A 16,698-nucleotide genomic window follows, 5' to 3' on the forward strand; every position below is an offset into this window, starting at 1 on the left:
AAAAGATAATGATAAGCCTATTGGCTCCTTTCACCTCAATACTTGCTTTATTTCTTCTTTAAATACTTTCATGCATTTTATGTGATATTTGCAATTGTCATCATCAACTCTGATAATATGTAACTTGTCCTATTTTTTTCTCACTCATAATTCTCAAGAAACATCACTTGGCCCTACCCTCTAGCTTCAATTTTCTCACTCAAGCTCTTGACCCCACCTATCCTGTCAATCAAATCTTGGCTCTTGACTCCATTTACTCCCTCCTCCTCTCTCTGTCTCTCTCTAAGTTTGAATCAAATGTGATCAAACAACTTTCTTCCCATGTTAAAACAGTTCTCAGTCCATTAGCCTATTAGCAGCAAACTCAAGACACAGAAGAAACCAGAGAAAAATGCTCTCTCCATTCCTATTCCCTCTTCACATTCTGCTGCTACTCATCTTCTCCACCAATCAACAATCCTTGGCAGCTGACAACACCACACCTTCCATCAGCATGAGCCGTCACGAGCTCGAAACCTTGTACAAGATCATGGAGAGCCTCTCGGCCGACCAGGACTGGAGAGTCGCTTACCCCAACCCCTGCCAGCCTGGCTCGGGCTGGCAGGGGATCGAGTGCAAGCACTCGACCCCCGACAACCTCTTCCACGTCACCCGCCTCGACCTCGGCACCTTTCCCAATCCATCTTGTAAGGCCTCTGCCACATTCCCACCAGAAATCTTCCACCTCCCGAATCTTGACGCGATCTTCATCTTCCAATGCTTCACCAACGCCCCGACACGAATCACCATCCCTCCGAACAAGCTCCTCCCTGCCTCTCCTCTCCAGCAACTCAGCCTGAGATCAAACTCTGCACTCATTGGCACAATCCCACCTCAAATCTCCACTCTAAAGTCCCTCCAAATCCTCACATTGTCCCAGAACCGGCTAATGGGGCCAATCCCGACCGAGATCTTCACCTCCAGCGCCCTCGTGCACCTCGACCTGAGCTACAACGCCCTCACAGGCGCAATCCCATTGGAGCTAGGCAATCTTGGAAACCTTGTAGGCCTTGACCTGAGCTACAACAAGCTCACAGGGCCAATCCCTTCCGCCATAGGCGAGCTTCGGATCCTCCAGAAGCTCGACCTCAGCTCGAATCTCCTCACTGGAACCATCCCAGACACCATCAATCACCTCCAGTCTCTAGTTTTCCTAGCACTCAGTAACAACAGACTGCATGGTGCATTCCCCAAAGGCCTCATCAACCTCCACAGCTTGCAATATTTCTTGATGGACAGCAATCCCATGTCCGTTTCCCTGCCCGAGGAACTCGGGCAGCTGAAGAAGCTGCAGGAGCTTCGCCTCTCGAACTCCGGCTACTCAGGAACCATCCCTTCTTCATACTCCCAGCTGCTCAACCTCAGCTCTCTGTCACTCCAAAACAACAAACTATCAGGAAAAATCCCAGATGCATTCACCAATCTCTCCCACATCTACCACCTCAACTTGAGCAGGAACTTTCTAGAAGGTGTTGTCCCTTTCAACTCAACCTTCTTAAAAAGGCTTGGGAGGAACCTGGACCTCAGTGGCAACCTGGGGCTTTGTTTAAGCCCTTCTGCTGCCTATGATGGCGTCGGTGTCGGTGTTGGCGTCTGTGGTGACAACAATAGAATCAGCAGCAAACCAGTCAAGACATCTGAAGCTGCATTGCTGCACTGTTCCAATCTGCTCTTTGCCTTCTTCACCATTCTATCATTTCATCACACAAATTATTATTTCTAGTCTATTTCTGCCCCATGTTTAGTTAATTCAGTTTGTTGTAATAGAGTGGACTGAAGCAGCTTATCCATTCAACCATTTGACTGTGCATGCCTCTAAGACAACAATGTAGGGCAAGTCATTAGCATTTTCCAAGAGAATGTCTGAACCTTCTCATCATCAACATCATCATCCACCATTTTTGCACTAACAGTTAGTTCCTGTCTCAAAAATTCACCTCACCTACTGTCTCTTAGGAATTTTCAGATTACTATCTGATATGATATCACTGCCAGAAAACAAAAACTTCTTGATCCCATAAACAATGGAGTACTATAATATTATAAAAATCATTTTTTTTTTGTAAAAATTTGAAGGGCATGCTGTGTTTGATTAAACTAGACCACTGAACACAAGGACACCACCTGGATCCCACAGATTCAAATTTACTCCCAACTTTTCAAAACATTTTCCCCCTTTTCCATGTTTCTTTATGGTACAAAAGGGTGCGTCTTCTGTTGTGGCATTGGCCCATTATTTTGCCTCTTAATTCATGAAAAATACAATCTTGGTAATGAGTGACCAGTCATTATCTTAAGTACCTGAGAATTTATTACTGTCAACTTCCAACCCTTTTCATAAACTCCAAGATTCTTGATGACAGTGGAAGATATAATATAATTAAGAAGGCTAAAAACAATTATGTGACACATCACATCAAAGCATGGTGTTTTTATCTCTAAAAACACCTTCTTTTAAGAATATAAGGGAATGTATAGGTTAGTATAAGAGAATTTTGCTTTCCCATTTTTCAGTGTTAGAAAAGGGATCTTGGAGTGAGAGAAAAGAATCTGAAAATATAATGAAGATGCCTAAACCTTAATAGCTACCCTATTCATCCACACTCCAAAGAAAAAGATACCTAAAGTCTAAACTGTAAAAAAACATATGTAGAGTTGTAGACTGTCCCAACAGTAGACATGATGAAAGATTGAGATAATATACTACTCCATACTATTTGCTTTCTTTTGCTCGTGACCATTTTTTAAAATATCAATTCTTGAATTTTCTAGGAATTATTAGCAATATAAGTCTAGCATGGGAATTTGACATCACATAAATGATGTATCAATTACAATACTGTATGTATATGTGATAGAAAGGGGTGGGGATCCTCTGCTGTGCATTTCAGCACAGTAGCCCCTGCTGCTCCACACAAAGAAATAAAATAATTAAAGAAATTAAATAAAATAAAATAAATAAATATATATTATTTTAATTGTTTGTATGGAGCAGCAGGGGCTGCTGTGCTGAAATGCACAGCAGAGGATCCCACCCCGATAGAAAGAGGAGTAACAAATATTCTCCCTTTGCAATTGGTCCAAAGAGAACAGAAACTAGAAAACAAGAAGCTAGTAGAGACCCCTATTTTAATATTTCTAGTAAGGGTAAGAGCAGTGTTACTCAGATTGTTTGGTACACTAAATTACTACAAAATACTGTTCTCGTGTAGTAAGCTTGATGAGATGTCTATTTCACATGGTGGTCGCTTCAAATACTGTTCTCATGTAGTAAGGGCCCCGGAATTGATCGAAGTGAATGAACCAGGGAGAAATGAAGTGTGTTTTTTACTTAGTAAGGGGTGAAGTTGAAAATTTTTAGAAAATAAGTTTCAAAAAAACCCCAAAACTATATCGTTTGATGACCTCTTCTTCTAGAAAAAATTATGCAGATCGGGTGGCGGCGGTCATAACGTATTCGGTTGATTGTAAGAAAAAGTTAGGCCCTTCTAAACCAAATGTCTTTGCTTTGTCGACTAGCAAACCATTTCAATTTATTTTTACTTAGGGGTATGGGACAATTAGGCTTTGGTTTGTTCACTTCTATTGATTCCGACTTTTAAATCCGTCATTGATGCAAAGTGTGTGTGTGTGTGTGTGAGAGAGAGAGAGATAGAATTTCTTCTAATATGGAGTATGATGAACTAACCACCATTTGCAATTGAATTGGGATATTGATGTTAATAAAACTGTAGACCTAACATGATCTCATGATTGTTGCTACAATATCATAGACTTTAATTTCTTCAAATTAAGTTACACATTTTTAACGTTTATGAACACATGCAAAATTTTCCAAATATAGTTGAGACTCAGATTTTGGGGCCCTTAGCAATTTGATGAGATGCCAGTTTTGATATCACTTTCTGAAAATATTGTGGGCAATTGGATACAACAATGGAAACTGAAGAAAGATAAGTAATAACCACTCCTTACCGTTGAGGGCAAATGAAAAGTGATGTTCAATTGGAGGGAAAGAGGTTTTGTATTACTACTATTCAAGATGAATTGTATTGAATTGAACTAAGATGAATTTAACCATATGTGAGGCTTTATCTGAGAATTAAGTATCAGACGTTATATATTACTATATATTTAATCGAACAATCATATGACTCAATATTATCTAATTCATCGGATCGAACACCGAACAACATATAAGAGTCAATATTATCTAATCCATCAGATCAAACACCACCATTATTATGGTATGTCATTTATTTGATTATGAAAAAAATGATAAATTAGAAAGGGCAAATAGTTTGTCTTGCAACTTTGAAATTTAATAAGAAAAACCATGAAATTTGGATTTGTTTACAATTATCCCACGACAATAAATTCGTTAAAATTATAATGGCAGTCGAAAAACTATATGTGAATATCACCGCATATAAGTTAACCAAAGTCGCATATTTATCGGTAAAAGATACTGTTTATTTGAAAATTAAACATCAACAGTATAATATACATAACTGAATACTTTTTTTTCAATGTAAAATAATTACGAACAAATTCAAATCATAAGATTTTTTGAGTTATGAGATAAACTAGAATTTGACCATGATATTTTTACAACTAATCCAATTATAAAAATTATGTCACAACTAGTACCATTCTAATGTACACCATAAATTATGTTTCGTATGTATTAAAAGTTGGGGTGTAATTTCAATACTATAAATAAAAGAATTGGCAATGAAAAAAAAAAGAAGAAGATTCGTACTCCTTCCGTCACACAATAAGAGTTACATTTAGTGTGAGAACGAGTTTTAAGAAATGTAAAGAATAGTGAATTTAAAAAGTTAATGATATATGAGGTCTATTTTTTTATGGTGGTTTAATAATATAATGTGAGTGAAGTAACTCGGTAGAATGTGAAATCTACTTACACTTAAATAAAATATAATTCTTATTGTGAGACAAATCAAAATGACAAAATATGATTTTTATTGAGGTAAGGAGTATATGGCATGAAAGACAAAAGATGGTCATAGAAGCTCACGTGGGATAGTGAAGCAGACTCGAGTTTGTGTATATTTTAGTACTACTTCCCCACTTAACAAAAAACACATGCTTTCATATATTTTTCTCTTCTTTTTGTGTTTTTGGACAAATCAAATGTTTTCTCTCTTGAGTATTAAATTCTCACTGACAATGTACTCTATGTATAGTTCTTGAAATTCGTAACAATTTAATTTCCTACCTGTTATATATATATATATTTTTTAAATTTGGTAATAAATTAAATGAACTTGAATGAAATTACTATACACACAACATTTGAACGGTTCAAAGGTATATATAGCTTCAGAGAAACAATTGAAATGTATGTTCGAGATTATAATTTAATCTCTCAAAGCATTATTTGCACGTAAGACCATCAGCAGTGAGGCGCCCTAAGGCGCGCCCTATGGCGCGACACATTATCAATTTTGTAATATTTACAAAATACATACGAATTAAAAAAAAACTAAAATACATTTAAAATACGAATTTTAAAAACTTCATTCATTTAATAAAAATTAATACATTACAATGCGAAATAATAAAAAACGCAAACTCAGCGACGGCGGTTACGAGCCCACACTTCTTCAATCATGTCGCTCATGAGCTGCGCATGCTCCTGTTGGTTGCGCATTGAGGCCTGCCTAGATAAAACCTCATCGAAAACTAACGGTAACCCTCTAACGATAAAACCTCATCGAAACCTAACGGTCCCAACGTGGTTGATCGGCAAAATAGTCTTCAACCAGACGCCTGTGAGCTTCCTCGTGGTTGCGTCGGACATACGTCCTATGTCGAATAGGACGATGGACTTGCTCAGACGCCGCCTTCTCGCGCTGCATTTGCGAATAGCATGCCGCCATGGCCTTTTCAACGGCTGCATCTAATGCTTCGTCAATCGAACGACCGAAATCAGACGAACTAGAACTATTGGTGTCTTCCCCGGGATTCATTTTCGTTGGATGTTGAGAGAGAATATGTTGAGAGATAGTCGATATGTTCGTATGCACAACTGAATGAGAAACGAGATTTATATAAAAAAATGAAACCGCGTGCCATCGTCCGAGTGCCATCGTCCGCGGCCTTCACAATGGGGCGGACGATGTCGCGGACGATGGCCATCGTCCGCGGTTTAAGTCGCGCCCGAAGCATAGGCCGCGACTATCGTCCGCGGCCTATGCCACACACCCACAGTGGGGGCGGACGATGAATGGCGCGGACGATGCGCGCCATCGGGCGTGCCATCGTCCGCCCATTGCGGATGGCCTAATAGAGGATTTCTTTATCATTCTTTTTAAAAATTAATACGTTCAACACATTCGACCCACACGGTTGCCATCCTAAGCCGTCTCCCCGCACCCGATTTCAGCTATAATGGCAGTCCTGATACCCATCCCGCACTGTGTCGGGTGTATCCCGCACCGTCTAGAGCAGCAAGTAACAGTGAAAGAAATAGACTGGCGGGTGGAGACGTAGCCGACGGCAGATGCGAGTGGTGGCGGTGGAAGGACAATCAAGACAGACGTGAGAGAATAAAATTAAAATTAGTTAAAAAACTTAACCTTAATTAATAGAGGAAAAAAGATAAATTATAAAATGCTAATATATCTTATATAAAAATAAACAATCGGGTAATTTTCGGGACTAACGGATTACCCGCACCGCAAAACCAAAATATGAATACCTGATCCCTTCCCGTTTCCCGTTTATAGAAAAATAAACAATCGGGTAATTTTCGGGACTAACGGGTTACCTGCACCGCAAAACCAAAATATGAATACCAGATCCCGTCCCGTTTCCCGTTTTGGTCGGGTTGGAAATTACCCGATACCCCTACCAAGATAGATGGCATCCCACCAAGTCGTAGCTCGCCCACACCGATAATCGTAATTGCATCTTGTTGAGATATTTGCAAATGAATAATCCAACGTAAGAAATGTGAATTTGAAAATTATATTCAACTTGAATATCTCTTGTTTCATTTTTACTATACCAATTAGTTTTGTTAGCAGTGAGTAGCTAATTTCAAGTAAAAAAATTGGGCGTAGTTATATTTTTTTAAATCACCTATTTTTGGTATATGCCGTTCAATAGGCCCAATAACTAACCGAAAGCCTGGCCCAATTTGATTTACAGGTAGCTTCTGGCCCGGCCCATTATCTCTTTTCTTTCCAAGTGTTGTATTCCAAAAAGCCTCCTGCATTTTCTTCCATTTTCGACGATGACATCTAAACATATTTTAGCCCGAGCCCGATTGCTAGCCCGGCCCGTTGGTCGTAGTTCACAGCCCGCGAATAAGCTCCAAAGCCGGCGTTATTCGGCAGCTTCGGCCGTTCCGGCTTCTACTCCTCCACCGGCGGCTAATGTACCTTCAAAAAGTTCTTTGAATGAAGATGAGCTGAAGAAGTTCGCCGCCATTGCCGAGACATGGTTTTCGATTTTTCTTAAAAGAGGAATTGCATCTTCTGTTTGTTAATTTTGAAGATTTCGCTTGATCATGTTTTGTTGCTTTGTCAATTTGTGGAATTGGTGTTAGGTGGGATGCTGAAGGACCGTTCAAGCCGCTGCATGCGATGAATCCGACGAGGCTTGCGTTTATTAGGTCCACGTTGTGCCGACATTTTGGGTAATTTTAGTTTGCTTTTGCATTTTTACTTGTTTCTGTATTAAGTATTTTCCCCCTCTTTGAGGTGGAAAATTGAGTATTGCTTATTGAAACACGTTTCAGGAAGGATCCATCCTGTTTGAGGCCATTTGAAGGATTGAAATTTGTGGATATTGGTTGTGGAGGAGGGATTTTGTCTGAGGTAGTATAACTTTTAACTACTTTGGTGACCTTGAAAGTTGGCATGATTCATTGATAGATATTTGGAGTAGTTGTTTGCTGAAAATTGTTCTTCGAATTTTGTGAATTGGTTATCAATGGAGGTATACTTTTACATAATGATTCATGAAATGTAGCCGTAGTATTTTCTACCAGTATTCATTCGTGTTTTATGATGACTCCTTTCTGGAATTCAATGTCCATTTTTATCATATTTCAGCCTTTAGCACGGATGGGCGCAAGTGTTACAGGAGTTGATGCTGTGGAAAAGAATATCAAGTTTGCTCAGCTTCATGCGGTATGTGTTATTTGTTTGGTTATTGTATGGTTTTATGATAATGCATGTAATTTAGTTTCATGCAACCATATGTGGATTACTGGAATACTGGAACATGGGAGGCAAACTAGTAGAAGAGGATGATTGCAATTTGAGAAAATTAAAATTGAATATTTCCATCCATCAATATATTCACAAAACTGTCACAGTGGAACAAAAACTGATTTAAGAATGGTAATAATGTTTAATTCCCGGTTTGTTGAACTTCTTGATTTGTTCCCTGCATGACATTATGGGGATGAACTGAAACTTTTACCTTTTATCAACCTGTCTCCTTATACTTAAAAATAGCATGCCATTTATATAACAAAAAAAAACTTATCCTATTGTTTATGCCAGTGAGAGTGTATATGTTTTGCAGGATTTGGATCCAACAACTTCCACTATTGACTATCTTTGTACAACAGCTGGTATATGTCATACTTCTATTTTCAATGTGAAGGTTAAAATGATTGATTAATTATATTTATTTCTTTTACATATTTTAGTCACTCTCTTGAGCGTGGAAAATTAATGATTTTGTATTTGTGTATTATAACTCGGTAAAGCTCATGTAGTCATTAATCGCTATCATTTGTGAGGCAAAAAAAGTATTTTCTCATTATGTATCAAAGGATGTTAGTGCTAGACAAAAATATGACGTATAACCATGTATGTTGTAGTTTTCCATCATGCTGTTAATCAGCCCTCTTTATTTTTGAAGAATTTCTTGGTGATTGTATGTGGTATGCGCATTTTCTGGGAATTAACGTTTGTAGACATATTATTTGATTCATTTTAAAAGATTTACTTTCTGGATATCTATACCTATTCTTCCGAAGCTGATGCTACTTCTATATTTTGACAGAGAAATTGGTGGAAGAGCATAGGAAATTTGATGCTGTACTTGCACTTGAGGTACGCTATTAATGTTTTAAACGAAGATGTTATAATGGTCTGGTAGTCAACAATACTAGGGATTATTTTGATCTCCCATGTGCAGTTTTTTTTTTCATCAAAATTCAGTAAATCCATATCATCTGCTCTTTCACAAATCATGACTGAGCCGATTGCTCTTCAAGATTATAATATGAAATCTATGCATCTATATTTGTCGCCTTCCCGTGCTACTTAGATTTGTGGAGATGTCCATCTGATTGTTTTCATGCTATCCAGGTAATCGAGCATGTGGCAAATCCTGCTGATTTCTGCAAATCGTTGTCAGATTTGACCGAGAATGGTGGAGCTACTCTGATCTCAACGATAAATCGATCAATGAGAGCATATGCAACAACTATCGTTGTGGCAGAATATCTCTTGCGTTGGGTATGCTACTTTTCCATATTGCTTGACGTGGTTAAGACATGCTTGGTCACCACGAAGATGTCAATCCTACCAAAAAAAAAAGAAACAGAAAGTTGTACATTTATTCTTTCTGTTATTCATCCATACTGAAATATCACAGCCTGTGAGTTCAACTTTTGATCTATTACAATCTCTGAAAAGTGTCCAAGGTTTCTCCAAAAGTTCGACTAGGATTTAGTTAGACATGAGTTGTGTGGTTGGCCATAATAAGAGAAGAAAAACAATAGAATGGCGTCAGATATATTTTGGACACTGCAGTCATATGTTTGATCTTGTTTTCTGTACAATCACCGACCACATAATGCAATAGTATTCTTCATCATCCTGCATCCTTCATTTTTCTTCTCTATAATATCTTCAATAGTTACTTGGATTATTGGGGGATTACACGCCCATAATCGTTTTGGCAAAGCATGCTTTATAAACTCGAACTATGCAGAGGTCTAGTTTTGGCACTTCGCTTCGTGAGGTCCATATCTAGGCACTGTATCCTAACATGCATAAAATCTTTCAGCTACCAGCGGGGACGCATGACTGGTCACGCTTTCTTACTCCAGAAGAGCTAGTCCTAATTCTTCAGCGAGCTTCAGTTTCTGTAAGTCCGAAGCAAATCTCCATTCTTTTTGTAGTGTTTCCTTTAATTCACGCGATGTAAACTGCTGCTTGCATTATCTTCCCGCTTCCAGGTCCAAGAGATGGCTGGGTTCGTCTACAACCCCCTGACAGGGCGATGGTCTCTCTCTGACGATATCGGTGTAAATTTCATTGCATACGGCACAAAGAACTGTGGATAGATCAGGCGAAATAGTGCAGGATTTGAGAATACTGAAAAACTTCCAATTACACATGATTATCTTATGTTAGTATACATTCTTCGAAATACAGTAGCAATATAAAACTTTGTTTTTGCATACTACTTTTCATCAATAACTAATATACTACTCCCGAAATTTTAATGATCATTTGTGTATACATTAAATTTCTCTAAATTAATAAAATTCTCCAATCCCAACAATATTAGTTTACAGAGGTTTTACTGTATATGCAAAGCAAAGTATACAAACATACATTCTTTATCAATAACAACAACAATAATAATAGTATTACAATTGACAAATTGCTCAATTTCATAATGGACTAATTAGTAGAGGCATTTAAGAGTTCATTCCAAATGTCAGGAACTCCGCTTAGACACCAATGGGTGCAGTCCAAATCCCTATGGCTTCCATGCCCATAAACAGATGGATGTCCATCAATTCTCAACTGTGATAATCCTGTGATCCTCTGTAAATAGACATCTTTGTCCATTGCTCCCAGAACTTTCTCCAGCACCACCTCTGCTGGGTGAGGGCTTCCTGGACTTTTTAATGGTTCCGTATGCCCCGTGCACCTTTTCATGACCATATAGAAATGTTATGCTACATATTCTATGTGAGTATCATTTGTGAGCATCACTTTCGTTTAGCCCATATCACTAGTTTTATAAATTGCACGGAAAATCATAAGTTGATTTGTTATTTTCTTACGAGTCGTGATCGCGAAACGCCCTGGAAGAATACTTGAGTTTTGGTTGGATCAATGTTGGAATCGATCCATTTGGCCCATGTGTTGAGTGCTTTCTCATACGCAACCATACGGTCTAGGTCTTTCACAGTCGTGTTTCCGTACACAACCCAATCCCAACTGAGACCAAGCCAAATGCAAACATGTAAGAAATTTGTACTAGTATTAATTACCACTTCATTCGTCCCAACTTAACCAACTCATATTTCTTTTTGGGATGTCCCAAGTTAAACGAGTCATTTCTAGTTCACTCTTTATTCATTGATCTACTTTATTCTTTATCTAATTTTATTCTCTCTACATATTTCATTAAACACTAGTACTATTTTCTTAAATCTCATGCTGACAAGAAATGGCCGATTAACTTGAGATCGGAGGGATATATACGAAATAACTTTCGAGGGAAAATAGAAAAAGAAATCCTTACGGTTGTTTCCTGCCGGAGTGGAGCCACCAATGCCAAGAGTCAAAAATAACATAGTCCATTCCTTCCCAAATTTGGCTTGAACTTAGAGAATCCAACATTAACACCCTCCCTCTTTCCTCATTCTTTATATCCACCAAGAATGCATTTCTGTAGAACTTTAGCGACACATCGTAATCCTATATATAGACACACACACACACATCATAACTATACACATGACATGAGTCACATGACTATAGTAATAATCTCTTGGAGTTGTTAGATTTTTCAAAGACTGTAGTAATAATCTTTGGGAGATGGTAGATTTTACGAAGTTTAGTATGTTTCTTTTAGTAATAATCTTTTGCGATAGATGTTAGATTTTACAAAGGCTAGGTGAGATTGCACGGAGTAGCTAGTGATAATTTCTTGGAGATGTTAGATTTTACAGAGCCTCATTCATTGAAGCGTACCTAGTACATAAAGAGAATAAGTTGGTTATTATGTATTTTAAGTTAATACCTTCTTACTTTATATTTTCGATTTGGAACAAACTAATATGTGAATACCTCAACAAGTCCCCTCATTCTATTAGTTAATATCTGAATATGACAACTCATGCCTCGTCACATCGATACTATGTTAGATTGCACTGGGGTAGACATGGTCTCATAGTTTGAAGCGCACCTAATACAAACAGGGGAAACCAACTAAACTCTAGTGAGCAAGTTTTATCCTGAAACCAACTGATGATAGGAGTGAAAAAGGTATTTAAATTGATCTGTTTCTACTTTATATTTTCAATATGGAGCGACTCACATGTGAATATCTAAACGAATATTTATCTCAAATGGCAAAACATGAGTAAAAAAAATTTCGAAGATAAAAGTGTGATTAATCTTACATGAAATGTGAAAGTAGAGAGGCCTTGTACAGTCTTGGTGGTGTACTTAGCATGAGGTACAAGCACATGAAGCATGCATGAAAGAGATTGCCATTGATTAAGACTTAGAGAATCTCCAACAAACATCATCTGTTTGCCCTTTAATTTTCTAAAAAATTACTCACCATTCAACCTACAATAATCCAATTATTTATTTAGATACATATGTACATGAAAGAAATAATAAAAGGTACTAGTATAAATCATGTGGATTATTAATCGCATTTGATAAAACTCTAACAAGTGAAGTCTGAGTCATGAGGTCGCTCACTCCATCGACAAGACCAACCTAAGTTGTTTGTGAAATTAAGGCTTTTAAAATCCAGCAAAGACTATTATTAAGTCATATCTAGTAGATGATGTAAAGATTAACACAATCAATAACAATTTAAAGACCGATTGAAAAGAAAGAAAAAAATGTGGACAGAAATTGACAAAAGGATATGAAAATAACGTTACACCAGAAATGAACAAATGCTATGAAATAATGAAAATAACATTCTACCAAATTATTGATTAAATTCTTAACTTAAAGATGTAGACGGTATTCATCCACAATCAGGACCAATATTAAAACCGCCTAATACAAAATAAGTGGTAGAGCCAGACATTTTACCCAATAAAATATGTAATAACAATTCTATTAAAATCAAAACAAAAATTATAGAAATTTAAAAAGATATCCAAAAAATCATATTTTTATTATAATTTCTTATATAAAATTTAACTAATTAACTGATGAAATATTCAAAATTTATAATTTTAACTTATAATTACTTACAATGACTCTATTTGCCGTGACGTTTCTATTCATGATTTTAAAGATTTATAATTCTCTCGTTTTATTGAATGGCAGGATATTAATTACCTAAGCCGTATTTAATTTTTACAATTGCAACGTTACATATATAAAAGAGTCATATCAAATGCAAACAGAACTTTGTATAAAATAACAAAGTACAATAAATAAATAAGTTACCGGGGAAGAAGGCAACCGTCGGCGGAGGGCTGCCACCGGTAGCGGGGCGGCCCCCTTGGCAGTCGAACTGCCACCTCAATTACATAAATCTCATGTCCCTACTTTAATCTCTAACATATCAATTACATAAATCTCGTGTCTAAAAGAAATTCTTCAACTACCTTGAGACAGAGGGAGTATTTTAGAATTGTCCCATTGCACAGGTCATAATTTTGGTGAAATTATTGGTAATGTGGCAATCATAAAAATTTTATGCGGACAAAACGTTATGTGAACAAAACGACACCATTTGGAGAATTGTCATTTAAATCATATAGTTCGGCTGACTTCTGAACAAATTCTTAACTTTTGAAACTAGAAATTAAAAATCACAATTTTTAATGTTTTGCAATTCTCTTAAGGGTCCTAATTTCGGAGAAATTGATGGTGATGTATGGCAGTCGGAAAATCATACTTATATAAACGGTCGATCAGCAGAGAGGCACAACCATGGCCGCCGGGAGAGACGAATGTTGTACAGGATTTTCATTTATTTAACCTTTTATTTTAGAAACCAAAGAAAACATGCAAGCGTATACATATACATATACATATCTCTTTATGATAACTAGTTATTAAACACACACACACATTGCTGTTTGGTAACACAGAACAGCTATCTGTATATTTAGACCTACATGTATGCCTTCCTCAGCCACCGCAGCCCGGAAAGTTTGGGGATCGTAATGCAAAGCAGCCCGTCCCTGCACCACAAACACATCCTCATCAGATTATAATTTGAGAGGAGACAAAGGAAGCACTTTTACACAGACAGAATTACTAGATTTTTGAGACAACTATACATTTGAATTCTCCTTACTTTGCTAGTAAACGATTGATTGCATCGAACGAACAGATGACAAGAATAACAAGCATATATGAGTTGAAATGGTGCTCTATTTTCTTGCATGTCACAACATTGACAAGAGGTCTATTAAAACCATCAGAAAACGGAAGCATACTTCAAATATCTGTGGAATGAAAGAGAACTCCAACCGCGAATAAAAGCTGAAACTTACTGAATTTCTGCTGATACATTATCCTTTTGTGCGTTAACAGGAAGTGGCCAAACAATGTGATATGGCCCCTGTGAAATCTCTCTTATGTGATAAGCCATGATCGGCTCGTTGGAACAGCGTCCTCCACCACACGACCAATTTAGCCGGTTGCCACTTATAACCAGGCTGTCAGATAACAATTCATCATTAGGCCTCAACTAAATCGGAGACTCAATGCAGCATTCAGATCTTTCACTTCATGACGAAGGAAAAATCCATGACATAGACAAGATAAAAACACAAATCTAACTATAGCAAGTATGAAGCTGGAGTTATGAAGGTTGAAATGAATCACAAAGATGAAAGCATACCTTTGGTCATCAACCTCTACCTTCACATTGTCCCTGCTAACACCGGGAACTTCTAGCGTGATGACATAATTGAATCCAGATTCTACAACATCCATTCTCGGTGACCACTCAGATCCTGTAGAATGAGGTAAAATCCACAAAACAATGCATCATTCTCTTCAAACCAATTGGAATTCATATTTCCACGAGAGCAATCCAAACAACTAGTCACTCACCTGTTTGTGCAACATTACGAGCCTTTTCCACAGACTGGAACACGGGCTTCCCTTCTTCAGTAGTTGGCCTTGCAAACACAGGACCTTCTGAAGAAGGGTCAGTATACCCGCAACCTTGATCCATTTTGAAAGGGTCCACTTGAGCAGGTCTAGAATATGATGGTGCATCAAGGGAAGCAGATCCCTTTTTTCCAGAATCCGTGGATTGTGAAGGAATGCTGGGTTGCACGTAGTTCCCCTGTAACGCGAAAAAAGGAGTATGTACAACACCCTTTTGAATGGATCAACATGGAAAAAAAGTTACATAAACATCAAGGGGACCTGTTCATGTAAAGCCTGTCTCATGTAGCAACCTTGAGAACTCGTTCCTTGCCGAGCAAAGTACATCCTGTTGTCGTATCTCCGGATGACAGAGTTCAGACTATTGCTACACCTCTAAAAATGTGAATCAAGAAGTGGAAAACTGTTAAAACATATTGTCATAAGACTGAGGAAAGAAAAGAAGCATGAAACAGAGACATATACATATCCTCTTGTAACCTACATCTATAAAGAAAATATCAAAAAAACAAAATCATCGAATAACAGATATTCTTATGAGATCTTCACTATACTTTCTGTTTTAACCTGTTTATAAAAATAATTTCTAAATGCACAATTTCAATGAGCAAGATCTCTCCTTTTTTAGTAGAAATGAAACACTAATACATTCAAATTTCTATCATAAATGGTAATCTTACATTTTCCTTTTCATTCTTATTCTGAACAGAGCTCTCTCTCTATCTATATCTCAAGAAGATACACAAGAATCCATATGTAGTAGTTTAAACTAAAAAGGAGGCTAAAAGCTTAGCCATAAATAAAGAACCAAAACAAATCAGAATTGGCAGTAAATATCAATAATTATTGAAGATAATTGCATAGATAAAACAAAACTCAGTATAATACACAACCAGAAACCGATGCTTAATGATATCGACGATTTCAGAGTAGAAACTGCGATATTTTAATTGAATAAACAGCATATAACGAAAAAATTGGGGAAAGTGCAATTACCATGGGGAAAACGTGTGTAGCAGTGGCTGATATATCTTCATGAATAGCTAAGTGGAATGCAATAATATTCGCTCTTCTCCTCACAATTTCACTCTCCATTTTCACAAACACTTTGTAAAACCAACCACACTGCAGCGTTTCTGCTGAAGGAATTGCTCAATTTAAGATTGGATTTCGAGATATTTTTGCCATTGTGATGTGATATGTTGATTTTTTGTGAATTCAATGATTTGAGCCCAGAAAAGCACGATTGACTCATTCACAGAGAGAGAAAAAATCTCCCTCCAAAAATATCGAGAACATTCTTGAAGCTGTGACGTGTCATTTTCTTGCTCTGAAATTATTTTTTAGGGAATTATCCGGTGAAATATTGATTAAATTAAGATCAATTTTCAAGCATGCCATTTGTTCCACTCTAGGATGGAGTAATTTATAAATTCAAATTTTCATACAACTATATAACTAGTGACTTTTCTGCCGACTATATTTAATTTACATGTGCTACAATTGGTGTATATAAAAGATAGGGTTCAAAACCAAA

At 37.2% G+C, this 16,698-nt stretch overlaps 4 protein-coding genes across 5 annotated transcripts; 2 read left to right on the top strand and 2 right to left on the bottom strand.

The window, feature by feature from the left end:
* Window positions 1-167: 167 nt before the first annotated feature.
* On the top strand, window positions 168-1,927 carry LOC121743478 (receptor like protein 29-like). Its single transcript, XM_042136781.1, has one exon. It carries the CDS (start codon window positions 392-394, stop codon window positions 1,760-1,762), a length of 1,371 nt encoding a protein of 456 aa, XP_041992715.1. The 5' UTR covers window positions 168-391; the 3' UTR covers window positions 1,763-1,927.
* A 5,367-nt stretch (window positions 1,928-7,294) lies between these two features.
* LOC121743144 (ubiquinone biosynthesis O-methyltransferase, mitochondrial-like) lies at window positions 7,295-10,537 on the top strand. Its single transcript, XM_042136360.1, has 9 exons — window positions 7,295-7,512; window positions 7,619-7,708; window positions 7,811-7,889; window positions 8,127-8,204; window positions 8,605-8,653; window positions 9,091-9,140; window positions 9,399-9,548; window positions 10,102-10,182; window positions 10,274-10,537. Exons 1-9 carry the CDS (start codon window positions 7,304-7,306, stop codon window positions 10,379-10,381), a joined length of 894 nt encoding a protein of 297 aa, XP_041992294.1. The 5' UTR covers window positions 7,295-7,303; the 3' UTR covers window positions 10,382-10,537.
* Window positions 10,538-10,642: 105 nt separating this feature from the next.
* Window positions 10,643-13,858, bottom strand: LOC121743146 (protein trichome birefringence-like 43). Its single transcript, XM_042136363.1, has 5 exons — window positions 13,479-13,858; window positions 12,461-12,632; window positions 11,578-11,753; window positions 11,114-11,270; window positions 10,643-10,977 (listed from the first exon to the last, which is right to left on the bottom strand). Exons 2-5 carry the CDS (start codon window positions 12,587-12,589, stop codon window positions 10,840-10,842), a joined length of 600 nt encoding a protein of 199 aa, XP_041992297.1. The 5' UTR covers window positions 12,590-12,632; window positions 13,479-13,858; the 3' UTR covers window positions 10,643-10,839.
* Window positions 13,859-13,990: 132 nt separating this feature from the next.
* LOC121743143 lies at window positions 13,991-16,385 on the bottom strand. Of its 2 annotated transcripts, XM_042136358.1 has the most exons (7): window positions 16,158-16,385; window positions 15,423-15,536; window positions 15,102-15,339; window positions 14,887-15,001; window positions 14,537-14,701; window positions 14,338-14,448; window positions 13,991-14,221 (listed from the first exon to the last, which is right to left on the bottom strand). In XM_042136358.1, exons 1-7 carry the CDS (start codon window positions 16,254-16,256, stop codon window positions 14,152-14,154), a joined length of 912 nt encoding a protein of 303 aa, XP_041992292.1. In that variant the 5' UTR covers window positions 16,257-16,385; the 3' UTR covers window positions 13,991-14,151. The 2 variants fall into 2 exon arrangements, with proteins under 2 accessions (XP_041992292.1, XP_041992293.1); XM_042136359.1 differs by lacking the exon at window positions 14,338-14,448 and having other exon boundaries at window positions 16,158-16,374.
* Window positions 16,386-16,698: the final 313 nt, after the last annotated feature.

Source organism: Salvia splendens, chromosome 8 (assembly GCF_004379255.2).
Source record: "Salvia splendens isolate huo1 chromosome 8, SspV2, whole genome shotgun sequence".
Classification (NCBI taxonomy): Eukaryota; Viridiplantae; Streptophyta; class Magnoliopsida; order Lamiales; family Lamiaceae; genus Salvia; species Salvia splendens.

What these genes read in the sequence shown, in the direction of transcription:
- LOC121743144 (XM_042136360.1), top strand. Translation starts at nt 7,304, where the DNA reads ATGACATCTAAACATATTTTAGCCCGAGCCCGATTGCTAGCCCGGCCC. An exon ending in CTATCTTTGTACAACAGCTG is followed by an intron (nt 8,654 to 9,090) that starts GTATATGTCATA and finishes ATATTTTGACAG; the next exon opens with AGAAATTGGTGGAAGAGCAT. An exon ending in CAGAATATCTCTTGCGTTGG is followed by an intron (nt 9,549 to 10,101) that starts GTATGCTACTTT and finishes AAAATCTTTCAG; the next exon opens with CTACCAGCGGGGACGCATGA.
- LOC121743146 (XM_042136363.1), bottom strand. Translation starts at nt 12,589, where the DNA reads ATGATGTTTGTTGGAGATTCTCTAAGTCTTAATCAATGGCAATCTCTT. An exon ending in TCTCTACTTTCACATTTCAT is followed by an intron (nt 11,754 to 12,460) that starts GTAAGATTAATC and finishes GTCTATATATAG; the next exon opens with GATTACGATGTGTCGCTAAA. An exon ending in GCGTTTCGCGATCACGACTC is followed by an intron (nt 10,978 to 11,113) that starts GTAAGAAAATAA and finishes GGTCATGAAAAG; the next exon opens with GTGCACGGGGCATACGGAAC.
- LOC121743143 (XM_042136358.1), bottom strand. Translation starts at nt 16,256, where the DNA reads ATGGAGAGTGAAATTGTGAGGAGAAGAGCGAATATTATTGCATTCCAC. An exon ending in GTAGAGGTTGATGACCAAAG is followed by an intron (nt 14,702 to 14,886) that starts GTATGCTTTCAT and finishes GTTATCTGACAG; the next exon opens with CCTGGTTATAAGTGGCAACC. An exon ending in ATCAATCGTTTACTAGCAAA is followed by an intron (nt 14,222 to 14,337) that starts GTAAGGAGAATT and finishes TTTGTGGTGCAG; the next exon opens with GGACGGGCTGCTTTGCATTA.
- LOC121743478 (XM_042136781.1), top strand. Translation starts at nt 392, where the DNA reads ATGCTCTCTCCATTCCTATTCCCTCTTCACATTCTGCTGCTACTCATC.